At 40.6% G+C, this 27858-nt stretch overlaps 1 protein-coding gene across 1 annotated transcript; it reads left to right on the top strand.

Annotated features, from left to right (window-relative positions):
* The first annotated feature begins 759 nt into the window (after positions 1–759).
* GCG (glucagon) lies at positions 760–27527 on the top strand. The gene is made up of 7 exons (XM_089523309.1): positions 760–837; positions 10342–10442; positions 10835–10996; positions 16410–16463; positions 20353–20490; positions 23864–24007; positions 27068–27527. The coding sequence occupies exons 2-7, from the start codon at positions 10345–10347 to the stop codon at positions 27090–27092; spliced, it is 621 nt and encodes a 206-aa protein (XP_089379435.1). The 5' UTR covers positions 760–837; positions 10342–10344; the 3' UTR covers positions 27093–27527.
* The last annotated feature ends 331 nt before the right edge of the window (positions 27528–27858 follow it).

Here is a 27858-nt window from a genome sequence, read left to right on the forward strand (position 1 = left end):
GTAATGTCCTTGGTCCAACCCTGCTTTATAGGGACAATTCCAGATCTCTGGACTGGTCTGATCAAGGCTGGTATAAAGTTATCACATGTTGAATACAGATGCGGAACACTCCTATGCATATCTGCTCAGAAGTCCCATTGTGGGCAACAGAGCTAAGTCCTGTGTACATATGTGCTGCACTGGAACCACAATGTAACAAAGACATGAGGCACTGATTCTCTGGCAGTGGGACTTAATGGTGACAATCCCATTTTTGAAAAGGCGCAGGATAAGCCCGGCTGGCATCTGGGCTATATACAGGCTTCATTCACCCCAGTATGGGTGAATGCGATAACATTCATTTTGAAAATTAAATGCGCCTTTATCCCATCGAGGATAAGGCACTTTAAAGCCAATGAGCTGATCTCCATTGCTCTCCAGATAGTTGACTCCTGCATTGGACAACTCTAGTATCATCATGACAGATACTTATTTTGACAATGACACTTCATTGCTTCCATAGTTAGGGCCTATGTCAACACTGATGTCAAGAGAGTAAACAGAGCAAACGTGTGAAGTCACTTGTAAAAAATGGTCAAATGCAAAGAATGGCAAACAAGAGAATATGTTCGTTTGTTTGTTTGGTGTGTGAGTGTGTATATTTTCCCCCCAAACTGAGTAAGGAAACTGTCAGCAATGATGCATTCTCATAAGTGCTTATTGAAGCTGAACAGTATATATAAGGCTGTGCGAGACTACTAGGCAGTCACTCAAGGATTCTCAAGGCTTCCAGAAGTCTTGAAGAAAGAGGAAGAGCTGCCTTCCCTACTTCTCCACATCCTCTCCAAGTGCCCAAAGGTAAGAGTCAACCTGCTTTGATCAAAGGAAATGTTGATATAGTTTTGGGAAACTTAGGCTTCATGATCAGGTTGCTTTACAGTGTACTTTATACATGTTTCCTGGATGGTAAGTCACATTTATTTCAAAGGGATTCACACTGTAGTAAATGGTTATAGGGTCTTAAAGTATTTTGTATCAAAATAGACAGACAGCCATATGCACACAATTCTAATAAACATTGACTTGAGAAGCATGATGCAAAATTGTTTAAAGTCTGTTTCACTGAAACACAATGCAAATTGGTTACATGTGGCAGAAAGCTGTGATATATGTAAAGCATTGGAGGGAACAGAGAAAATACATATGTGCATATAATGGTGAAAAAAGTCACAATATAATGTGGGAAACTAGCCTTTAAAATACATTCTTTAAAAAAATAAGGTGTTTTACTTATTAGAATTGTTCCTTTTTTAAAAAAAGGTTCAGAAGTACTTTCATCGTAATCCAGATCAAAAGTAGGGTACAATTAACTACAATTAACTTACATTAAGGGACACCTATATCATGTGCAGTTCAACTTTATACCTGTTTATTTGTAATGAAGTCCTACTGAATTCAGTGGTATTTATTCCTAGTTTGTAGAATACATATTCTGCACACAAAAGACCTCTAATTATAACACACTGCATCTCCAGGTAGGGGTTTGAAAACTGGGAAAGCCATTACCTGCCACAGTAGCCAATACGGATGCGGAGCTGGGATGGGTTATTTTATAGATTATAATGCCTAAAATCCCTCAACTAGCATGGCTTGGGGAATCGGGGAGTAGTCAAAAAAGTAACTTTTCCAAGTTCTGCATTGGTATAGATGGAATGTGTACAAAGCAGCTTCCTATGTACATAAGTGGACCTAAAATTAATGTATGGCATCCTATGTCTCTTTTATAAATATAAGTGGGGTTGTTATATAGTGCTCTTTACAGAGATTCATGGGGATTTAAAGCACATAGGTCTGGATTGTATTTTTCTTTCTCTAGAGCTGTATTGGCATGTCCAACCCTTGAGTCATTATCAGTTGATTACAACAGAACTACGAAAATCTGTTTGGGCAGATATTTACCAACCTGATTTTAGTGAACAAATCATATATAATGCAGGAGGGCAGCTGTGGCTCTTGAATGATGTTTTTAATTTCATTTCTAAAAGCAGTGGTGGATTTGGATTAGAGCTGTGGTACCAGGGGAAGGGCAACATCTTGATTTCCCAACACATTTTTCTCTTTTCCCTCCACTTGCAATTGTGATTAGCTGCAGAATGAAAAACATACAGGCATGGATATGATTGTTTCTTTTCCTTTCTGCAGTTAGTACAGAGGAGGATCTGAGCCTGTGATCTGAAGCAACTTTTAGGAAAAGAAAAATAATTTGTCAAGTGTCACTTCACTTTAAAAGATATAAAATAGAATTTGAAATGATAATGTACTAACCTTGGTTCTCCAGATCTCTGGGACTTCAGCTCCCAAAATTCCTGATCACTACCAATTGCTAGCTCACACATCTAAAATATTTTGAGGACCAAAGACTGACAAACCCTACTGTAGAATTCAGTGGGAAATAAGCATTCCTTAATACAGATATCTGATCTGTGTAAGAGCCAGTGTGATGTAGTTGTTGGAGACTCTGGAGATTAGGGTTCAAATCCCCACTTGGCCATGTAAATCCATTGGCTGACATAGGCAAATCACACTCTCTCAGCCTCAGAGGGAGGCAAAGGCAACCCCCTTCTAAGCAAACCTTGCCAAGAAAACCCCATGATAAGTTTGCCTTAGGGTCATCAAAGTCAGAAATGTCTTAAAGGCACATAACAATAACAAACAACAAAAGAATTATATGTCCAGTAAAACTGTGTGCAAAGTATGTAAGATAGCTGTGTTCCTTCAAGTAGTGCATATATACACCCTGACTTGTAACCAAATTTTGTGTGTGTCCTGCTCTGCTCATTTGCCCCTAGAGTACTGGTTTTCTTGCTTGCTTGCTTTTGGTTAAATAAATATGACTATGAACTTTGGCAATGGTGCACACTTGTCTTTTTTAATGTTATTTGACAGCAATAGAAATCAAGACAGCAGAAAAACATGTAAGCAGAGCTCTTGAATTTTGTTTTGCATTCACAACCTTATTCTACCTGAGAGGGCTATTTCTGTTAAAGAAAGCAGGCCCTGAATGTCAATTTAGAAATACATTTGTATCTACATGCAAGGAAGGTTTGTGTAGGACTGCAGTCTCAGTGACAGAACAGTGGCAACCCTAGCTATGTCTCCCCAGAAGGGATACTGTAGCATCTTTGAGACAGACTGTGCCTCTCTACACTATAGAAATAATGCACTTTGGTACCACTTTAAGTGCTGTAGCTCCATGCTTTGGAATCCTGGGATTTTTGTCATTTTACAAGATCTTTAGCTTTCTCTGCTAACAAATGATGGTGCATCACAAACATTCACATCCCAGGGTCTGTAGGATGGAGCCATTACAATTAAATTGGTGTCAAACTGCATTATTTCTACAGTGTAGATGCACCCTGAAAGATAGACGTTTGTAGCATAAACTTTGGTAGACGGAGGCCAGAAACAACGACCCGTTACAGATGGGCCTTAAACTACGTACTCAGTCCGTACCAGGGTTAAAAAGGGGCATTGCTTTCGGACGCCCCTAACCTTAGTACGGACTGAGTCCATACAAAATGGCGGCGCCCCTTCCACATGGGGGCCGCCATGACAACGTAACGAACGCGCCACCTCCAAACGGTGCGCCCTTTCGGCGGAGCAGGAAGGAGTTCTGAAACGGAGCTCCTTCCTGGTTTGTGTCGCTGGCGCAGCCATGTGAAGGCTGCACCAGCGACGCAAATCAGAAAGGGGCCAAGCGGCCCCTTTCTGAGAGTCCCCGCCGCCGTTGAGGTGTCCTTGGGCCTTTTGCCGCTTCCCCACAGCCTGGAAAGCGGCAGATCGGGGCCTCAGAGGCTGCCGTTCTGACAGCTGAGGCCCCAATCCGATGGGGAAAGGGCCGGTTACAGGCCGCCTCAAACGGGCGGTCTGTAACGCGCCAAACAGTCCAAATAGAGCAGCTTCCAGCCGCTTTGGGGCATGGCTTTTAGATGAAGCTGCCAGCAAAAGCAACAGATTTAATCTGCTCCTGCCAGCAGTCTGTTTGGGACCACAATGGTGGCCCACTTCAGTCACCAAGGTCCCTGAGCATTCATGGCAGGAGATAATTCCTTCATGCCTTTCTGCTTCTCCCCTGAGATGCATATATGTCATCAGATGCAATTAACTCAGTCTACAAAAGGTTATGATACAAACTTTTTTTCTCAGTTAGACTCAAAGGTGCTACAATATTCCTTTGCATACTGATCCTGAATAATGTGGTTATGTGTTTGAATCCTTTACTCACAAGAAGTTTTGTGTAGGACTGCAGTTTCAGTGATTGAACAGTGAAACTGTCTTGGCTGAATGTGCGAACTTACTCCATTCAAAACAAATGAGTTTAAGGTAATGTCCAGTATTCTGAAAAAAACTTTACTTTGGTCTATATTGGCCATTTTGCATGTCTAGATTCTAGGGATTGGGTGGGAAACCTATATCATATATTGATTAATGTCTCATCCATTTTTAAAAAGTTACTAGATGATATGTTCTACTGAAAGAGAAAGGGTTTATAAGTGGGATTAAGATTTTGGTGGATTTAATATCAATGAATACTGCTGCTGAGAAGTCAAACACATGCACTGGGGCAAGGGAACACAGGATCTCTATGAAAGTGAAAAACGCACACACACAAAAACCACTTTTTTAAAAAAAAACCCTGAGGGAACACCTTTCTAGGGATCTCTAAGCCTTCCAGTGCAACACTAAGGCCAACATCTTGAAGAGGTTGATCCTGGAATTGCACTGGAGGACCTACAAATGCCTAAAAATTATTTTCTCTCAGAATCTCTAGGTCCTCCAGTGTGATGCTAAGGTTAACTTCTGGCAGAGTTGTGCTGGAGGACCTAGACATTCCTAGAGATAACATATTAGTCAAATTCTCAATAATCAGATCTACAAAAGTCAAAATCACAACTGTTAAGTGCCAACTGTAGTTTCCAGCTGTTGCTTAATTCTATATATCATTATATGGAGCAAATTTGTATCAGCACATTTTTCTAGAGTCCAGAATATAAACTAATGATAGACTGTGTATGACTGTCTGCTAATGAGATAATAATCCATTCTTTGCAATGTTTACTCAGATGTAAGCTGGTCTATATTCAGCTCAGCTTCTCTCCTAAATATGTTTAGAATTTCAGCTTTAGGTTCTTTGGAGTCATTTTGAAATGATTCTATAACCAAAATACTTTACTATTATAAATGGCATTATAATAAAAAGAACTCAAAGAAATAAATGTTAGGATCCACAGGCAGAATAAACATGCGGGCCACCATTTTTAAAAATGGGGTTTATTGGGTTTGGATGCTAAATCTGTCTTTCACTCATGGAAAGTGACTTGATCCAGTTTTCAGGGATCTTCCTGTCTGCCACCAGTGTTGGAACACAATTCCCCATTCAGCAGGGTCCCACACACTCTGTATAGCATTTTCAGGGTGGTAGAGGGGCTGTCATGGATAAGAGGATGTAGAAAAATATTCTGCCACTTTCAGGTACCTAAATTGGATCCAATCCATTGTTGTTTTTCGTCTGGGCTTTGAACTTTGAGATTTCTGTTCTTTAAAAAAATGAAGCAAAAAAAACCAACACAATCAAGTAAAAGGAACAGAGACTGCCAATCTTTTATTTAAAAACGGAAATGCTATTAGGAATGAATTAGATATATTGCATGATCAATACTTCCAACTTCCAAGAAAGACATTTAGAGGGCCTGTTTATGTTGATTTGGGTTAGAGTAACTGAGGTTGCTTCTGCTCTCCAGAATTAATGCCATTTGACACCATTTTAACTGTCATGGCTCAATGCTACGGAATTCTGAAATTTATAGCTTGGTGGGATGGATATTCAGCCTTCTCTGTTGGGGTGCCCTGGTGCCACAACAAACTGCAAATCTCAGAATCTCATAGGATGGAACCATGACAGTTGAAGCGGTGTCAAATTGCATTAATTTTGCAGTGTGGCAGCAGCCTAAGTCAATGACGGTACCAACAATGTGGGCAGAAAATGATGTGAGTTAGAGGAAGCAGGACAGTTACAAAAGCCAAGCATGTTCCCCATTCCTGGCTACCCAGACAGGAGACAGTTTCAGAACCACTTCCTGGGAGCTTCCTGGGATAACAGCAAGATCTGAGTGTCATCTGTGGGCAGAAACCAAGGCAGTGAAAGTGGGCTTTGGTTTGCACAGCACACTTTCACTTCCTCTCTGTCTCCCTGTATCTTGCAAAATCTACCTGGGAGGGGCTCCTGACCTTCCAGATCAAATTTAGAGGTCATACCATCCAACTGTCCTGATTTGTCCAATTAATTGCCTTTCATCCCATTTTTTCATCTGCTTTTAAAATGTCCAAGTTTCCTTGTCCTCCCATTTGCTCCCTTTGTCCTGAGTTTACTTCAGTTGCTGCAAACTGAGTTCAAAGTGCAAAAGTAGTTTGCATTCAGTTAACTCAGGGGGAAGAGGAGAGGAGGGGGTGGGATCTTGCCCTTCCTGTAAAATCTGGCAAAAGCTAACTGCTGCAGCCTTTCCAAGCTTGCATGTTCTTCGTCATCAATAACTGCTGCCACCTTGACCACACTCTGATGTTGCTTGGCAACATGTGTCCCAGTTTTCATCTGGGAAATGTTGGAGGCTATGAGATTGCAGGAGAGAGGGAGGAATATCTCTTCCTCATTCTGCAGACAGAAGTCATTCCATTGGTCAAAAGTTTTAAAATGGACTCTACTCAATATAATAAAAATTTAAAATTATTAAATTAGCTGTCCCATTTTTCCAATTGGAGCTGAAGATATTGCCTTCCAGCAAGCACAGTTGTTGGTATTTTCAGCCCAGTGTTGCCTATGTTGTCTAGTGACCATGGCTCCCCAGGGTTTCAGGCTGCAGTATTTTTCAGTATTCTCCTACCTGGAAATGGTGGAGATTGAATCAGCAAATGTAGTGCTCTATTACCAAGCCAGGAAAGATCCCACTCATCCACACCTAAGACATTTTCTGTTTTAAACAAAAAGAACAACCCAAATTTCATTGCTAATCCTGACCACGGTCGGTGTCGTCTGCAGCCTTTTGGAAAAGGGACTCAGTGGTTTGATCAGATTCTGATAAATGAAATGTACTTTGAGTGTCAACTTACTATTCAATAACTAGTTCAAAAAGTCTGCTTTAGATAGGACTTTTGTAATAAGGACTTGTAGGGCAGGGATGGGAATCATGTAGTCTCTGAGGTGATATTGATGAACTACAGTTTCAAGAACCCCTAGCCAGCAGACTCAATGGTAACACATGCAGGGAGCTTAGTCCAATAGCCCTATGCCATGCTCACAATGAAGGCAGAGGTAAGGAACTTTTGGCCTTCTTGATTTTTTGAACCATACTAGTTGATGGGACCTATAGGACAAAACATCTGAAGGTCCAAATGTCTGCCACCCCTAGAATAAGGCAACAGCTAGAAAGGCAATGTCCTTTGTGCTCAGTAGAACACAACTCTATCAGGCTCCTTTGAGTTACCTTCGGTTCAAACTCAAGTGCATATGTATAATTATATACTTATATTATTACAGCATAGGTCTGTTTGCGTTCTCAGAGCTCTTGCTCTTCAACAATGGTGATTATTTTTATCTGTTTTCTGGGACCTTCCCTATTTAAAGTGTGACTCAGACTATCTAATACCCAAAGAGGGCTGTTTACTCATTATATTGAGCATATGCACAAATTTTACATATGTTTAGTTGTTCCTGAGAAACTGTCGCTTCACATTACTTTCTAAAATCAGTGAAGTGGGATCTGGAATTAAATAAAATTATTTAAAAAGTCAACAGCAAGGTGTAAAATTCTTGTGGAGAGAACCTCATGCAGACATGTTTATTAAGACAGGGCAGCCATTCATTTCTTTTATAAACAATAATGAGACATCTTAAAATCATCCAGATTTCATCACAAATACTGGCAAGGTTTGTCATGGGATTCTTGATTTTGGAAAATGAAGATGCAGGTATATTCACTGGAAAAGAAGAAAATAAAAATGCATTTATACTGTGCTGGAAGACTGTTTTTATTTTTCAGAGGGTTTTAAAAAATATAATCTTTTTTGTCAAATGATATATTTATGTTTATCCTTGTGTGTTGGTATTTTGTGATGGTGCTAGAAATAAAGTACTAAAATAATAATTAATTTTTTTAAAAAAATCTTCCAATGATGTAGCTGTCTGAAGGTGGAAAAAACGTTTTCTCCTTCACAAACAGACCTGTCCACATGGAATTATTAAATGCAGTTTTCTGTGGAGAAGTATGAAATATTCAAGGCTGTAATATTATTGAGACAGGGAGAGTTGCTATCTTAGGAAACAACGCTAGAGGGCAGCAGAGTACCACCGTATGAATGAAAGAAAGCTCCAGAAAAACCATTATTTGTTCTTGAAGAAATGAAACCAGAACCAGGGGGAATATGCAAATAGTGATGGCAGTACATCTTATCCATTCTTGCAAAACAAGTTACAAAATGTGTTATTTGGCACAGTCTAAGAAAAGTTTGTCATAACTAAAGTTCGCTGCAATGGACAAGCTCGAAGTCATGATAGGACTGACTGTTATACTCAGCTTTTGCTGAATTATGTCATTTGTTTGAAATTGTACAAAGTAAACCCCATTTAAAGTTGTGACACATTATGCTATGATGGAAATTCCTTATTTCTTTAGGGGGGAATTTTTTAAAACATCATTTTTATGGCATAAATCATTTTTACATTGTAATTCTCTGTACATATTTACTATTTTCCATTCTCCAGTATTCATGAAACTTTAGGTATCAGACACAATCTACATGTATTTAGTATTTCCCATTTTCTAGTATGTATGAAGTTTTAAGCTGCAGACACAAAATACAGGAATACAGCAGTTTAAGTAAAGACGCATGTACTAGGCCACAATGAGGGATACTGATGATGACAGTTATTTCTGTGTGTGAATAATCCATTTTAGGGGTTGAATTTTTTCAGTTCTACTAGGCATATGGTTTAACTCTTGGTGAACTGGGATTATATTGCACCGTTGCATAGATTACAGTATCTGCCAGAAAACTCAGCCCTGAGGACTGGGTAGCAGGAAGCAAGAAAGATCTTTTTCTGAGACCCTAGACATGCTCTCCAAGTGTCCTGATTTGGCAGGGATGGGTCCTGATTGATTGTCTGTCATTCCATGTTTTCCACTGCTTTAAAAATGTCCCATTTTCTCTCTTCCTCCTACTTTCTCCCTTTCTGCCCAGCTTACTTCATTTGCTGCAAATTGGGAGGGAGAACAGTCTTGAGTTTCCTAGTAAACTCAAGCAAAAGCAAACTGCTGGAGTCTCACCTAGTTTATGTGTTCTTCTTCATAAATAATTTTTGCTATTTTATCATACTCTGATGTTGCTTGGCCCCACATGTCCTGGTTTTCATCTGTCAGACATTGGAGGGTATGGTTAGAGAATCCCTTCCAGGTGTACAATACTGGATTCATAGAGGTATGGTGAAGCTATAGGGTGAAAAGCACTGGGACATTTTTCTTAGTAGGGACAATGAGGCAATTTGTCACATCCCTCAGGCTTCACTGTTCTTCTAAGCCCAGTTGTAATCCTCACAATAATTAATTAGGGGGACAAGGAATAGGTTTTCTTAAGAAAAAAAATATATTGTAGTTATTCCCTGTTGTAATGAGATTTATTTTAGAGTGGTTTGGTCTGAAATGGTTAAAAAGACCCATTAGTTTTAGGAAAGAATGGCTGTAGGTGGAGGTAAAAACTTCTAGAGCTGGTGTTTTGGTATGGCTCAAGACAGCTGTCAAAATGTTTGGTGTAACCATGAAGATGGCCCTAATGAGCACCTGCTTTTCAGAATTTACCACTACAGGTGCATCTACACTGTAGAAACAATGCAGTTTGACACCACTTTAACTGCTATGGTGCCATCCTACAGAATCCTGGGATTTGTAATTTTGTGAGACACCAGCACGCTTTGCTAAAGGCCTTGTAAAACTACAGTTCCCAGGTTTCCATAGGATGGAGCTACAACACTTAAACTGGTGTCAACCTGCATTATTTCTACAGTGTAGATGTACCCTACACCATTGCTGGGCTAAAGGAATGCATAAATTGACTTATTATGAGGCTGCTTTCTTTATTCCTAGGTAAATTAATTCCTATAATGGATAGAACAGGTTTGGGTGGCTTCTTCCATGTGGGTGTGAAACCCTTGATTCTACTGCAGCTGAATGAAGATGAGGTCCCAGTTCACTCTCACGGAATATGAATGCAGCCAAAACCTGTTGAAATGATTGTTTTCCCCCTCTATCTCCACAGGTGATGAAAATGAAAAGCATGTATTTAGTGGCTGGGTTGGTTTTAATGATTGTTCAAAGCAGCTGGCAAAATCCCCTTCAGGAAACAGAAGAGAAATCCAGGTAAAACTCCTGAGATCAAACTTTGAATGCTTTTATAACCTAAGAGTGGACTGTATATTTTCTTTTAACAGAAAGCAAGCTACATGAAAACCCCTATAAAATACTAACAATAATTTTCTCTACCGCCCCCCCCCCCCCATCACCACCATTGGCTATTAGATAGATCAGCAGCACATGAGGTTAATTCAACTGGGAGTGCTTTGACTTATGGCTATTGTCTTAACAGAATGTGTTGTTACTAAGCGTTTATTAGGCATCTAATGATCCCTCCCTTAAGAAACTGGGGGGGAGGGGGACACAAATATATGCTATAAGCAGACTGAGAACCGGTACAGCACCTTTCAAATGTGCAATCTTCAGTGCAATTAATGTGTTACAAACCAAACTTATAGATCATTCAAAGCTTCCCAGGCTGAACCATTAGATGACTCTAGACAGCTGAACGAAGTGAAACGGCACTCACAAGGTACATTCACCAGCGATTACAGCAAGTACTTGGACACAAGACGAGCTCAAGATTTTGTACAGTGGTTAATGAACACTAAAAGGAGCGGGTAAGCGAAACAGAAACCCCAACTAAACCCCAACCATTATAAATTTCCCCCATGGATTTTAAAAACAGAAATTTTCATTTGGGAGTACCTGATACTCTATAAACTAGTCATAGGAGCATGTGATCAGTCACTGGTGGTCTTCTATCATCCCTCACCATTGACTACCCTGGGTAAGGATGGATGCAAGTTTCACTCCAACAACATCTGCATGGTCACATGTTCCCCACCTATGGTATAAAGCCATGGTGGAATATTAATAATAAATAAATTACCATTAATTTATTTAACCATTAATCCATCTAACCATTAATCCATCCATCATTCAATCCATCCAGCTCATCCATTTTCATTCACAATCTGTCCTACTGAGTTCTGCATATTACAGAAACATCTCTATAATCATCCAGCATTCTCTCATTCAACAATGCAATGATATACAAATGACATATAAATGTTAAGTAAAGATTACTGATTTCCACCACCCACCCACCCCACAAAAAATGTCAGTTGAGGAACGACAGAGGGATCTGTCCACTGGAAAGATTTGTCATACAGCGTCCATTGAGATGAATGTGCTTTATGCAACAATAGTTTCTGTGTATTTGTGCAAATCCTATTTATTTCAGATTTACTGACATTGGGACACTTCCTAGGGGATGGTGACTTCTTGTTATAGTTTGAGGTTTTGTTATCCAAACTTGAAGGTCCTCTTGACACAGGTGTGATCTAAGCACACAGGATCTTGGACTGCAACTCCTTCCCTGGATTTCTCCCAGGCTCCCTCACACACCACTTGAGCTCATCCACATGAAGTTCAACGGAGTTAAATCAAGCCTTGTCTTCATTGGTCGCAATGATGGAATAGTAGCAGACAGGATGAATAGCTGATAATTTTTTTTAACAGTCTAGGGATTTGCTAAAAACACATTAATGTTCTTGTTGCATAACTCCCAGTCATTTCTGTGGAGATTGAATGGAAGAACTTTCCTATAGTTATGAGGTCCAATTCTTGCAGGACTAAACAATCTGATGCCCACCAAATGTTCCAGATTACAACCTCTGTAAGGCCCAGTCAGCATGGTGCTTGGGTTAGACATTATAGACATTGTAATCTAGCATATTTGGGGAGTACCACGTGTTTAACCCTGTGTATAGATAATTTATACTAAAATTCCCACTGACATCCTATCATAATAAATGACTCTTAAACCCTTACCATTTGAACATCTTCAATTTAATACAAATTAATACTAGTTCATATATATATATACACACAGCTTTCTGGGTTTCATATAAAATTTAAGATATCCTGCACTATGAAGGTTGTTTATAATAATATCAACTTTACCTGAGAATAATTTTTAGAAAGCAATATATCCTTGAACTAACAGCTTACTTTACACAACACACTCACACAGACACACACAGATTATTTGGATTCTTTTTAATGGTCATTATCAAATTATTTCTGAAACAGTCTAATTTGAAACAGTTCATTGAAAAGGTTTCCCAGATGACAGCAAATGTAGGATGAAGAAAATAAGTAGCATGTGGTTTAAAAGCAGAGAATTGTAACTGACAATACAGCCCTACCAGAGGTGTTCTAAAATTTCGCATTGAGGTTTTTCTCTCTCCTATCTGAAAATACAAGGTACTGAAACTGGATCCCTTTGCATGTAGAGCATTATGCTCTAATACTCAGCTGTGGCCTTTACCCCTGTTCCCAAATAAAGCTCTCTCACACCACGTCAGATATTTCTCCATCTGGTCCAGTATTATCTGGCATATTGTTTATCTGACTGACCACAGTTCTCCAAGATCTTGAAGGAGTTCACTCTCATTATTTCTCTCTTTCAAGGTTTGAAGTGGTCACGTTTTATATTCAAATATGTACTTTGCCCCATTCTTCCTGGAGGAATAGGTGCAGATAAGGGGAGTGCCTGTTACTGAGTTTTGCATAAAGATGCAAAATTCCAGCTTGCACAGCTACAAAACAAACCTTCAATTTACAGAGCTACCTACACAAAGCAGAATTCCTCATGAGGAATAGAGTAATTAAGTACAGTTGGTTTTTCCTCCCTTGCACAATCTGCAGATGCAAGGATCATCCCACTTCAGAACCACCCCACAGTACATTATAATACAGTAGAGCAGTGCCTTCCAAACTTTCTACCATCAGGAAATCCTTTATGCATTGATTTGCCAGCTGAGTAATTCCTGCTCATCTATGAAGATATCCACATACTTTGACAAGGACTTTGGTAGTTCTACTTTCCAGGGTCTCAGTCTCTGGGAACATTATAGTTTCCTGGTCTAAATGCAGAGTGCAGGAATGCTCTTGAAATAGTGATTCAATATTGGAAACAGTGTTTAATGACATGCATGCATTCCTTGTCAGAGGAAGCCTGGTCTCTAGAGTGAGTGTGTAGTTGGTGGTGGGGCAAACAAAATTGATGCTAGAGAGTGTGGTCACACCTTTGACAACATCTAGCCTGACAAAGGGCGTGGTGAGCAGTTAGTTTGTGTCAAAATAAGTTCCCTCCTCCCTGTGAGTTAGAACACACCCAGTGTTGCCTTGCAGATATACATTCCAGTGACAAGCAAGCTGTATTCTAAGGCAAAATACCCATCATTAGGGATCTTTGGATTCAGGACCCTCAGATAAATTCCCCATGATTGTCACAATTTGCCAGAATACAATCTGATGAAAAAATGTTGCCGTAAAATGTAATTGAAAAGAATACAGACAATTTGAAAGTCCTGAAATAAATATACAAAGCTGGTAGGTATCATTTTCTTTCTTTCTTTCTTTCTTTCTTTCTTTTTTAACCTTGCTTTCTTGTCCTTCATATCTTTGTATCATTTGCCATTTCTGATGCAGGCAAAGCATCAGAACTTTGCTGTCTCACAGATTAATATTTGGTTCACCAGTGTCCAAATACGTCATTGTCCATTGCTGTTTCACAGTCATGCGAGTAGTTCTTGCTCTTTTTGCATATTACATCATCAGCGTCACTAGTCAGTATGGTTCTCCCATCTGATAGAAAGAGAGAGAGAGAGAGAGTGTGTGTGTGTGTGTGTGTGTGTGAGAGAGAGAGAGAGAGAGAGAGATGTCTCCAGTATCTCAATGGGCATGGCCTGTGTCTTCATTTAATGTGCAAGTCATTTAATGTGCAAAGCCACGAATGGCAGTTCTCCCAAGAGGGTCTCTCATTTTGCTGGGCTCATTGGGCCTCTTTTTTTTTTTTGTTAGAGTTCATAAACAGAAGACCTTTCAAGGGCTCATTTTGAATAGCCCAACAGTTAGACCTCTGGGTTTGGCCCTATGGAACTTACTTCTCCTCTGTATGAGAGAAGACTATATGTGTGGGATGGGACACCAATGTTAAATGTATGGATATTACAGTGGGAAGGAGTCTTTGCCTTGCAATTCTAACATAAGTATGGCATAACACAGCCATGACTTGGCAGCAGGGAACTCCTGAACTGAGCAATGCAAGTGCATGCTGTTGTCTCAAGCTGACTCCAGTTGTGGGTAGGTGTACTGAGAACCTCTTTATTCAGCCTTGCTGTATGTTTGGAAGAAGGAGAATCATGCCATTATAAGCAAAAGTGAAATTAGCAACAAATAGCCTGATCCTCAACACATTGACTTGCAAATAATCTCATCTGAGTTAAATGCTCTTTAAATGCTCTTGATTGTTTAAGTTTGTTTTATACCACTTAAATAGATTTATTTTTGTATGCTACCCTGAGTTCTTCATGATATTCACTGGGATATAAATATCTGAAGAAATATTATTTTAGATGAATAAGCATGCTTAAAACTTAGCCCCGGGTGAAGTAGAAAGGATCAGTGATATACTGTGTTCCCTGAATAATTCTAGGTGAAAAGCTATTTTAGAAATGATCCAAAGGGCTGTTCTATTCACATTTGGCTGTTAATCTCCCTCACCTTTCAGCATCATTTTCTATGATGCCCATAAAAAAATGGGCCAGCCTGATCATTGCCCCCCCCCCCCACATACACACCTATAAAAAGCCACCCTGTACCTTCCCAATAGGGATCAAATAGTTGCAAGCAATATTGTCGATTGTTGTGACAAACCTTGCAAGTAATGAGTGAATCCAAAACTTAATCACTGCAAGACAGGGTCATCACTAGGGGACTGCAGTCCACACACACCAGAGAGGGTGTCACCAGTGGGGCAATATATCCGGAGGGACTGGCACTGCAACTGGGCAAGCAAAAAAGGCACTTTCCTGATCACTCAGCAGCCACACAGGACCCTAAACAGGCCCTTTGGAGGCTGCAGTGCTGTCGCCCCCCTCCAGTAACTGCTGAGATGGTGGTGCCTTCAGAATCTGGTGTGGCTGTAGCCATGCTGAACCCTGATGGCCTTTCCAGGTGGTGGTGGGAGGTTTGCCTTCAGGGTCCAGCATGGTTGCAGCTGCACTGGACCTTGAAGGCCTTCTAAGGCAGCTGCGTTTAGGGTCCTGCATGGCTGCAGCCTTGCCAGACCCTAAAGGCCTGGGGGGGGGGGGCTTCAGTAGTCTGGACTGGCAGCTGGGCAAGGCAATTTGCCTACCCCCTGCACCAGGTGACACCAACTTCAATGCCACTGCTGTAAGGTGGGAGAGAAGATTAGCTGAGAGCTGCAGTGGCTGTGTGAATTGGTTCTTGGTTTTCAACTAGTGAGTAATCAGTCCTGGGGAAAATTACTTTTTGACCATAACTCCCAGAATCCCCTAGCTAGTGGTTCGAGTGCCCATGTGGGCTGAGGGATCTCAGGCATTGTAGCCCAATAAAGTAACTATTTTACAAGCCCTGTCAGTAGTAAGCCATTTAGTTTCAAACAGCTGTCTCTCCTTTGGGGCTGGAGGTGAACTGAATTGTGAAACAGTTAATAACAGAGCACTTTTGGATTATGAGGCTTCCAAATTCCAAAACTAAATTTCCCATTTTGGATTATGAGGAATGTGTCAATTATAGTATTCTGTTTGGGTATTTGCTTCAGTAAAAAAGCAGAAGACATATGCATTAGTGTAGAGAAAAGGGTAATCTGTAATCTACTACACTGTTGCTTTTCTAGTTATTCTAATCTGGAAGTCATTTTATAAAACAAAATAAAACAAAAACACTAGACGTGGACATTGCTAGCTACTGAGTGTATTTGTTGATCAATCAGATGTAAATAATGACTGTAGTAAAAACAACAGGTCTAGAATCATTATGGGATTAATATGCAGTCATGCAATGCACATGTGGCTTTTGTCCAACACGTTTAAATGTCATGGACAAATGCTGTAGTGTTTAACTGCTTTAGTGTATATGTGTGTGTGTGTGGGGGGGGAATTGTTTGTCTACCTGAATAAGCATAATTTTAACAATACCTGTGAACCTCTGCTGCAGACAACAAGGACTTGAAGAGAAAGAGAAAGAAAACCTGCTGGACCAACTCTCAAGGTATTTTGATCAAATGAATTTAATCACTACAGTGAAATATATCCCAAGTTAATTTGGCCTGGTCAGTATTCACACAAGGGAAGGCTCATGAATCCTTGCTGTGTGCTGTGTGTATGAATTTTGCATACAAAGACCTCCCCTATCAGCTTTCGTAATAGTGATCTGATCATCTGGTTGGAAGGAACACTGTGACTGGGGGGAAAATCTCCCTTTGAGGGGGACTTATGGCAATGACCTTGGATATGGCAAAGAAGAAACAAAACAGGGTTGGACAGTCAATGTTGCCGTGATGGCAGCAAAGCAATTTTCAACTTTAGAGCTGTTCTTCCTGCAATGGCCCTAGGTTGTATGAGAGCTAGCCAGGTGGTGGTCCCTATTTCCAACCTATTTCCAGGCTCAGCTCTTCTACAACCTGGAGGTACTGCAGGAAGAACAGACACAAAGCCAGGAGTGAATTCACTACCACTATGGCAACAGATCCACTAGCCACCCTTGGCATTAAAGGTACATATGGAGTAGTCCCATCCTGTCTCTTCTGAGCCGGAGTGGCTCTTTAGTCAGAGATCTCTCCCATGTCTTGCTACTTAATCCCTTTAGCATGAGATCATGTGGGCTGAACCTGCAACCTCCTCCATACTAAGCATGTGCTCTACCACTGAACTGTGTCTCGGTATCACAGCTTCTTGTGCATGCAGGACTGCACCCAGAGGCTTGATGTACTTCTGTAGTTACATACCCCTTGGCTGGTTATGGAGCAACTGATTACATTTTTGGAAACACAGCCCATTCATTACAAGGAAAGTTACATCCCAAAAGTGATCTTAGGACGCTGGCTTAAATTAGATTTTTCTAATCAATTGAATCCAAGTGTGGGCAGATAAAGCCAAGATACTTGGCAAGTGTAAACTTGCGGCAAGTTGCATATGTGGTATCACAACTAGCCGTGCTCTTGGCATTGTGGGCACATGCGTCATTAGAACCATCCACACCTTCATTTTGGATAATGTTCTCTCAGACATATGGGCTACTTCACACATTATGTGGAAGCAAATACATGAAAAATGGAACGACATAAAATGGATACATGACACACCATGTACACCTTACAGGGAGCAACAACCCATCACAACTCCCTGACACATGTAAATTGCTTATTGTGTGTATTTGCCGTGCGCATTCATTTCATTCTTTACTTGTAGATGTGAAATATTTTATATGTATCCATAATCTCACAAAGTGTGAAGTAGTCCTTTAACAGGATTGAAGAGTTTTGTTTGCATTTACACTAGAAGCTTTTAGCAGAATTAATGTCAGGAGAGGGAGGACTTTGTAAAAATATTGTGCTAAATGTATTTTGTATTTCATAAAAATTAGCATATACATAAAACCTCAATTAAGCACAATGTATTTGATTCAGAACGCAAACAGGGAGGGAAACAAGGGTTCCACACAAACACTGGTGAGGTCAATGAAACTGGACCCAGTTATTCAGTGCCAAGATTTAATAAATGCAGATGAGGAGGGAACTATTTCTCTGTAATGCAATATGAACATCCAAACAGACAGAAACACAGTTCTCTTCAATACAGATAACTGCACAGAAACGTTAAATAATAAATGTATAGTATAGAGTTTTGAAGAAGACTCTTTAAGTCTACACTAGAGGCAGTCCAAGTCAAGTCAGCTTCTTGACAGAATCCATCTGCCCACACCCCAAAAAAGTTCAATCCCTGAGTGAAAAGAGTGCTCTGGATTAACTGAATGGGGGACATCTTAGACATGGCTAGAGACCATTTTGAAAGTACAGTGGGAAATGTAGCTGTTTAGTAAAACTAGTTCTTGACCAGGGGAACCTAGCATGTGGAATCAGGTAACATACTGATATTACCCCTGTAAGCTTGAAGCACTAGTAAGCAGAACTTAATTCTTCTTAAAATTTCTCATCAAGTACTCCATAACAGACCTGCTCTGGTGACAGATGTATGGCTGTGGGCAACTCTTTACAGGTAACATAAATTAGCCTAAGACAGGGTTTGTAAACAGATCTGAGTGGGATGCATCACTGAGACATGGAACAGTTCTTCACTCATCTGTCCATTCCCTGCTTCAGTGTCAATTTGACTCAGTTAGGAAGTACAGAGCAAATCTCATCCATACCAGTATTGAGCATAGTGTGACAATATTACCGTCAATGAACTGGGTATTTGGGATTCTTCTTTGGTTAGCCTTAGTATGTGACACGTGAATTCTTATCCTGTGATGCTTCTGAGATCAGAGACAGCTTGATGAATCAAATTATCTTCAACGTATTTTATACAATTATACTAATTTTCTGTTAATCTAAATGAAAAGGCTCCATGTGGAGATCAGTGCTTAGGGAGTCAGGGTCTGAACAGACAGGCCAAAATAAAGCTACTTCAGATCACTTTGGAGGTATGCTATTTAAATGCTGCATGTGTCCTAAGAGGCCAGAAGCTGGGCTAAAGCCACGCTCCAGTCTTAAGGACTGGAGCAGAGCTTTGGCACAGCTTCTGGCCTCTTAAACTGTGTGTGTCATTGAAATAGCATACCTCCAAAGTGAACCAAAGCAAATATTTTTTTGGCCTGTCTGTTTGGGCCCTGAAGTCACAGAATCCCTTTATTATGTGCTGAATGATCTGAAAAATATCTGAATCATGCAACCTTCCCCCTTGGAAGAAAACTGCCCAAATACTTGTTATTGTAAGCATGGGTATGCTTCTTTATTACACGACATTTACTTCCTTACAACAATCCATTTCAGGATACAGTACTTGCTAGTGAGTTTTCTGTCATTCAGAAGCCTTTGAAGTAGCAAAAGAAGCAGATTCTGATTTTACTTCAGCAGGGTTACTATTTGCTACACCAAACATTTCTCCATAAGAGAGAATGGTGCAGGGGTGTCATTAGAGTGTATGGGGGGGGGGGGGGGGGCTGTGGTGTTCGCTTGCATCCCTTTAAAATGCTGAAGAGATGGTGTGGGTGGGGTGGGGTGAGACTGAGTGGAAGGAGAAGGAAAATGCCCCAGGTTTGTTAAAAATTAAATCTTAAGTTTTTAAAATTAATTTTTAAAATTTAAAGAAATATTTATCCTTTTAAAATTTTCTTTAAAACATCACAAACTTTTCACTTTAACCACATGAATTCATGTAAATGCAAATACATTTAGGCTGTGCATATGATATTGTGATTTAAAGGTATAATTTTAATTTTGTTAGTTGTTTGTGTCACAACTATTGCCATTACATTCAGTGATATATGGGAATTATGAACTATGAATAACAATAGTACAAAAAACATTACTAAAGTTTCTATATGGTGTGGTATGGGAGGATGTCAGTGGGGTGGGGTGACATCATGAGTTACCGCACCAGGTGATGCTAACCCTAGTGATGCCACTGCCTTGGTGTGGAAAACATTAGAGTAGTGTCTGAAGCATGGTGTGAAATCCAACACCATCCAATGTATTTTCAGGTGGAACAATAGGTATCCAATGCTTTCCTCCCCTGGCAGACACAATTAATGCTGGCCTAACCAGCCTGCTTTTCCTTTTCTCTCCCTTTGAGCAGTGTCATGAGAAAAGGATTTGGGGAAGCTAAACCTGTTTCCTTGCCCTGGTGACAGCAGCCACCCTACAACAAAAGCTCTAATCTGCTTAGATCGATTCTAAATCCCATTTCTTGGTCATGCCAGAGCTTGGAAAACCACTCTTTTGGAAAGCAGCTTCAAGAAAGTCCCTACAGCCAAGCTTGCAGGGAGATTCTTAGAGGGTGGGAAGGCAGGAGGGAAGGAAGGACACTAGGGGGAAAGTGTCACCAAGAGGACAAAACAAGAAGACAATCTGTCCTCAAATACTGTGTCCTTCTTTCAGCAATGGACTCGCCAGGCGTCATGCCGAGTATGAGAGACACGCTGATGGCACCTATACCAGTGATATCAGCTCTTATTTGGAAGGTCAAGCTGCCAAAGAATTCATTGCTTGGCTTGTGAATGGACGAGGGAGAAGAGAGTAAGAATCCATCTGTTGCTACTATCATTAAGCATTTCCTAGTTTTTTGGGGGCTATCACCAATCAAAGCATAGTGGAACTCCAATGTTATTCCCCCTCCTTCCTCTCTGTATTTCTTATTACACTTTTGTAATTGAAGATATTATCATGGGTGTGAAATGATCTAAATGCCAATTAAAATGTAACTCTTTGCAAATTTATTTGTGCTGTTACATACTTAAATAGTCAGTTTTCTTATGATCACGTCATGAAGGTCAATGTTTTCAGCATTTGTGTGATTTCTTCTCCACCCAACTCTGCTTCCACATGATGTAGTGACATTTCTGGATCACCAGGATTGTTTTCCTAATTCACTCTTATTCCTTATTTGCCCACAGTCCTTATTTGTGTGCTTCGGATGTTATGGCCTTTTCCTTTTCCTTTTGCTTTTTCTAGTTATTTCCAAACTTTGTACAAACTCCTCCTTTTCAAGCCTCTCCTTCCTTCCGCACCAAGAGGAGAAGTTGCTGCTAAACTCATCATCACACTGTCACCATCCTTCCACCCCTTTTAAAGTTTTATTCCTGCCTTCCCACTCTTCTTTCTGCAATACGCTGAATATTTACCCCTCCCCTGCCTCAAAGCATCCCATAACTTTAGGCTGCCAACACCTCCATCAGTAACCTGTACTCCATCAGGAACCACCTACATCCTGTTCTCACCACTCTCATGACAACCTCCCCTTCTTTTTGCTCCTTGGTCTGTTCTACCCACTGCTGACTTTGATCCATCCTTCTAAGCAACTGTACATTTGGAACAGCATCTTTCTTGCTTCATTTCCTCTCCTAATAAAGCCCACTCACAACAGTTTTCAATCCCCTACCCGTTTGTCTGCATGGACTGTCAGCTGAAAGATCAACCACCTTGTCCCACATGTACTTATGGGTACCTTTAGACTGTGAGCTCTTCTGAGCAGGATTTCTTCTTCTTTCTTCTCCCTTGGTTCCATGCACAAAATCTATATTGCCTACTGTAAAAGGCACCATGTATGTCACTGGCACTCTATAAAATTGATTATGATTGCCGTAATGATAATAAAATAAGATCTGAGAGTCAACGGTGTGTGCTGGAATTTAGGAAGACAGCCAACCAAGATGAGACATGACTGAAACACCCTGTTATATAACTCCTGATAGGCAATATTATGTGAGCCCTTAGAAGATTCTTAAAGCATCAGTTGGAGAGGGATGATATCAGGCCAAGGATAGCTAGTTTCATTTTTATTATGAGCAAAGAAACAATTTTTAGGACTGGCCATGCTGCTTTTATCTGTCATGGTGGGTATCAGATCTTGGCCCTTGGAGCCAACAAAGAGCAGGCATTCAAGAATGTAAGGCAACTACTAATACACCCTTCCTTGTACCCTCTTATTTTTATATTCCTAAAGGATGTGTTGCTGAGTGGCTGGCTATATTGTACAGTGGGCCTCCTTATCTGCATCCACAAATGGCAAGCCACATCGTCCCCAATGTTGGTGTGTGCATGTGGTTGTGCTAGTAAGCACGTGCATGTTGCTCTGCTGTTAGGGACAATGGGACTTGAGGGCCCACTTTGTTTGGTATCAAGGGGGGGGGGGAGTCTGGAACAGATCCCTGTGGATACCAAGGTGCAATTGTACACATAAATTCACATAGCAGGTCTCTCTTGTTTACAGAACAATTGGGATTTTATGGTAGAGAAGCAATGGGAAGATAGAGTGTTCATTACTTTCCCCGTTTCCTTCTCACGGAGGGAGTATTTTTAAGGACAGGTAGAAAGGGTTAAGCACCCTCAGCACTGCTATATCTCTACTCAAAATCCATCCGTGCCCAGAGGATATTCTGTGTGTGTGTGTGTGTGTGTGTGTTCTGTGTGTGATCTGGTTACCATTGTGCTATTTGTTATTTGCATGTCATGTGTACCTAGCCCTGAAGGCTCCCATAGCTTCAAGAGAGCATAACAGGTCTTTGAAATACAGTCTGTTGTACTGATATTATTACCAGTCAAATCTAAGGCACGCGTTTGATGGAGATCACAGCAAGTGACTGCTCTTTCATTTCTATTTGTGTACCTGTTGAAAGAAACTCCACAACCATAAAGCAGAAACAGGGTTTCTCTCCATATGTTTGTATGCTTACACATCATCAAATGGATATAGAGAAATGAGATAGCAGGCTGTTGCAGATTCTGAGCAAAACCATCAGTGCCATCTGATGTTGCTAACAGCAAGACATTTCTACATCCTCCTCTTCCCCCATCCTACCCCAAAGCTTTCTTGGGCATTAAATTTAGAGGTGAAAAGAAATGCTCAATGAAGCAGTTGGTCTCCACTGTGAATACATTTAACTCTGCAAGAGACTGGTTTCTGCATGTTATCTTTTTATACTGTATTTGCCTCCCAACAGTGACATTAGGCCTCCAGTTAGCCAAATTGTCTCTTTTGATTCTGACCTTAATTAAAATCATAAGCAAGAAACTCAGAAATTTTGCCTCAGAAAAAGTTTATTCTTACATCACATCACATCTTCATTCCTCTTATCAGATAAGGAAGCTGCCTTGTGTAGTTTTGAGAAGCAATGTGGTTTTCTTGGGCAATAATTTGGAAAGCATTTCAATGGCTGCATAGAAATGCATCACTGTTTATGAGAATTGTAAATGGCCTTGTTCTTTTCTGAAAATATAACACTCTGAGAATACTGGCATTTTTGAAAAGAGTTCATTTTAAAAGTTCTGTTGGTGTTAATAGGGAAGCAGTAATCTTTCTGTCATTGGTATATGCACCTAATCACAAGCCACAGTCCATAACCTAGTTTCTCCAACTGACAATCAAAATGTCCCCTTAATTCAGCATCAGGAATTCTCAGCTTCTTGGTAAAGAATTTTGGTTAATGGGAGCTATGAAATAGATTATCTGCTTTATACTAGATATGCTTTCTACCTGAAGTTGGGACATCACTAACAACAATATGTAACAAACACTCTAGAGATGAGTTAGTATACAGAAAAGAATCCAGCCAATGTTAACCACTTTTAAGTTCCACTTATTTAGATGTGAGAGATCATTATGGGCTTTAACACTTTATGTTGAAATCAATGTGATATTGCAAAGACTTAGCTTCAGATAGTGACAAATGCTTCCTTTTATAGTTGTGTAATTTCTTTTGTTTAAAAAAACATTTTAAAGAAGTTGCTTTTGCAATCAAAATCCCAGCTATTTTGAAGGAGATTGACTGTTAAGAAGAAATAAAATCCAGTCTTCTATAGATTGGGAACTTTGACAAAATGAAGAACTGCACAAAGGATTGCCTTTGTTTTGTTCAGTAAGGATATTATTTAATTGTTTCTCCCCTTTAAGTTTCTCAGAAGGAGCTGGTACAGCTGAAGATGTTGGTAGAAGGCACGCAGACGGCACTTTCACCAGCGATTACAACAAACTCCTGGATGATATGGCTACCCAAGAGTTCTTGAAGTGGCTGATTAACCAAAAAGTGACACAGAGGTGCCTAAATTTTTGTTAACTTTATTTGATTGTACTTGGATTATCTTCTAGTGCAGGGGAACACTGCTTATTTCTACTTTGTCAAAAATTATTGACATTAGGGCTGCAGATCAGATGCCCTGCTGTTGGCCATGAATACCCAGCAGTCATAGCCAGTATGCCTAATGGTGAGGGATGATAGGTGTTATCTGGAGATCCCATGTAGTCCAAGGATCCTTCTTATGAGTCATCTCCATATCTCCTCCTGGTATGTTTTATTGGAAACCAACAAGTTGCTTTTCATACAAATAAGGAGAATGGGAGAGTTGACAGGGTTAGATATAGGACAGGGCTCGTGTAACTTTGGTCCTGAAGAAATCGTGGCGCAAAATGGGATTGCGTAAAGCCCTGATAAGCTGGACAAAGATTCCTGACCTTGCTCACCTTCCAAACCTTAACTTTCAGCTACAGCCATCCCCTGCAAATGTGGCTATTGTCTCCTTGGTGAGGAGTGGAGTGGGGTGGGGGTGAGGGGAACATAGAGAACTCCCTCCAGGTCTTTTTTTTTTTTTTTGTCTTCACATACCCTCCTCCCATTTTTCATGGGTTAGGCAACAGCTGAGGCTGAAAGCTGAGGTTTGGAAGGTGATGGAAGCCCAGGTACCTTCACTCAGCTCCATGGAGCTTTATGGTACCTTTTCCTGCTCCACAATCTGCTTGAAATTACAAGGGACCCATTCTGGATCCAGCCTGGCAACCCTGGGAAAAGAATCTGTTGAAAAGCAGCTTAATTATTTTTGCATGAAAGGGATACCAGAGATTAAAGTGGAGAAGCCATCTGGATGCACAATGTAATATGGAATGTGACAGTGTAGCCCTAGTGATATTTGGGGAGCAGGATGGAGAAAACCTCTTCTATTCAGAGGGCTGCATTAACTCATGGTAACTTTCTGCAGAATGACAGAGGAGGGAAGCCACATTCACAAACACTCATCTGTCCATCCATAAAAAAAACACATTTGCACACATCTGCCCATAAATGTGCACCACATGCACCACAAAGACACATCTTGATAGCTATACATATCCCATTCATGTTCCTCCATCTGTCCAGCTAACCACCTGCTTCTGGATGTCCTGCAAGCCAGGCCAAGGCTGTAGCTCATTCCTTCTGTTCCCCCTAGAAATACAATTCAGGGATACTGCCTCTTAACTTGGAGGTTTTATACAGAGTTCATATCCAATGCCATTCTTCAACTCATCCTTCACGAATTTGTCTAATCTCTTTGTAAAGCTGTCATCATCTCTTCTGTCAGAAAAATCAAATGGATATATTTAATTGCATGTTGTTTGAAGAAGTGTTTTCTTTTGTCTAATCTGAATTAAATACTGATACATTTCTTTGGAATTCCTGGCCAGAATTCTATACACCTTCACTCCTAAGCATTTGTAACCATTATAAACAGAAGTTATTTCTGAGAAAGGTTGGGCAGAATCATGGCATTACACAGATTTCCACTTAAAATTAAGCATATAAAAGACTGAAAATCCACACAGGGCAATCAGGAAACAAGTTTCAAATCAATGAATGAATATCTAAGGCGCGGTACAGACCGCCCCTTTGGGGCGGCCTGTACCTGCCCCTTTCCCCAGAGGATTGGGGCCAGGGCAACCATACCGGCAGCTCAGAGGCCCCAATCAGGCGCTTCTCCAGGCCATGGAGAAGCAGCAAAATGCCGCTTCCCCATGTCCTGGAAAAAGGATGTTTTGGGGGGATTCATGCCCCTGGACACCTTGGAAGCCAGAGCCATGAGAGAAAGGGGCCACTCAGCCCCTTTCTCCCTGGCATCATTCCCGCAGCCATTTTGTGGCTGTGGGAATGAGGTGTGCGCCCAAAAGGAGCTCCATTTTGGAGCTCCTTCTCGCGCCGTGCTCAGGCTGCTGAAAGCAGCCTGGGACAGCACAAAGACGTCATTCATGTGCCATACCGTTTGGACAAAGTACGTGTGTGACATCATGGTGCCCCCATGTGGACAGGAGGACGCCATGATGATGTCCTCGTCACGTGCAAGGTTTGAGGGGCATGTGGCTGCACCACCCCGAGGCAACCCTAGCACGTGACAAATGCGTCATGGATGGCCCATCTGTTCTGGGCCTCTGTTGCTATCTCATTTTGATCGGAACATGCTTAATCCCCCCATTCAAATCCAGTGGCTAATGTTCTGAGGCTGGTGCAGCAGAAGTTAGGATTATCATAGGCAGTCAATTACATTTAATTGGTTAGTCAGCTTCCTCCTTTATAAGAACTAAGTAAGCCTCTTGCTTTCTGGGATAGTGGTTTGGGGGAGTTAGGTGGGTAGCTCTGCATCTCCCCAAAGAGTAAGACTACCACATCAGCGATGCTACATAAAGTCATCATCATCACCACCACCTCTGTAAAATTAAACTATACGTCCATAGTTTTTGGAATAAAATAGATTGGGAATAATCATACAGATACAGTCATTCAATGATGTGTGTCTATCTATACACATGTGCATACAGAGGGAGGGGAGAAGGGAGATGGGGATGGGAAAGGAGAGAAGAGAGAAGGTGGAGAGAGAATTGCAAATGGCGACACTGCAGAACTTTCATGGCTATAAAAAGGGGTAGGCAAATTGCATCTTCCAGCTGTTCAGAATGCCAGCTCCTATCAGCCCTAGCCAGCATGGTCAATGGTAAACAATTCTGGGATTTGTGGTTGAGCAGTGCTTCTCAGGCTATTTGATGAAAGAAACCACCATCTTTCTTTTCCTAATGTTCCAGGGACCAGTATTATATTTGTGCCTACTGACAGATGTTTTTTTTTCTATTCTGTCAGTAGGCACAGACACAGACCATCAACTAAGGACTGGTACTGGTCCATTGACCATCACTTTGCGTAGCACTGGTACAGAACATCTGGAGAGTACCTGGTTACCTATTTCTGATGGGCAACATTAAATACCTTTTATTAACAAAGCATATGCATCACTCCAAATGAAATTTATCAAAGCTCTGAGTAATATTCCTCTTCTTAATTTTCCCTCTTTGTGTTTCCAGAGATCTGGTGGGAGAGTACCAATAAGATGCAGAAGAAAACTTGCATATCAGTTAAGGTCTTCAGTACATCTGCTACCAGCCCCCGGAGATTTTTTTTGTCAGGCTTAACATTCTGTACCCCAAAACCACACAGCTTCACATGCCAGGAAATGAGTTGCATTGTTTTATCCTGCTATGAAACAGTTCTGTAGTAAATATACTTTCATTAGCTGGACACAGCTACATGGTTTGTTGGTGTAAAGGCTGTAGGTTTTCAGATCTTTCTGTTTATTTAAGGAAGATCTCAGAAATGTCCTAAACCACTGTGTTTACATTTAGCAATGTTATTCTTTTTCTACTAAGGCAAACTGCATAGAAATAATGCGACAAACAAATAAAAATACAACAGCAGCTACAATGCTGGCAAGTTCAAATTGAGTAGAAACGTCCTTCATGAAACCTTTGTTATAAAAAGGGGCCACTTCCCAGACATCAGTTGATAGTCTTAAATAAAATATAATATATATATATATTCATGCTTCTTTTCTGTTGTCTGATTTCTAAAAACCCAACCTTGCTGTGCCTTTAAAAAAAAGATTCCATGAGAATATCATATACTTACCTAGATCAGATTTAGCATTCCTGTTTACAATAGTCAGGCTGATGCCACTTTCAAGAAATATATGGAATTGTTTGTGGGCAAAGTTTTGCAGCAGCTAGGTCTGAAAAGTATCACTTGTAATTGGTTCCTTTCTCCAGTCATTAGGCATAACAACACAGCATTATAATTGTAATTTAACCAGGAATAACTT

The sequence above is a fragment of the Sceloporus occidentalis genome, unplaced genomic scaffold (assembly GCF_023333645.1).
Source record: "Sceloporus occidentalis isolate IW3139 unplaced genomic scaffold, rSceOcc1.0.p SCAF_4, whole genome shotgun sequence".
In the NCBI taxonomy this organism is placed as follows: Eukaryota; Metazoa; Chordata; class Lepidosauria; order Squamata; family Phrynosomatidae; genus Sceloporus; species Sceloporus occidentalis.

Bases quoted from the DNA above. Each gene is read 5' to 3' on its own strand.
- GCG (XM_089523309.1), top strand. From the start codon at position 10,345: ATGAAAATGAAAAGCATGTATTTAGTGGCTGGGTTGGTTTTAATGATT. The intron at 10,443-10,834 runs GTAAAACTCCTG...CCAAACTTATAG, and splicing joins GAAACAGAAGAGAAATCCAG to ATCATTCAAAGCTTCCCAGG. The intron at 24,008-27,067 runs GTGCCTAAATTT...TTGTGTTTCCAG, and splicing joins AACCAAAAAGTGACACAGAG to AGATCTGGTGGGAGAGTACC.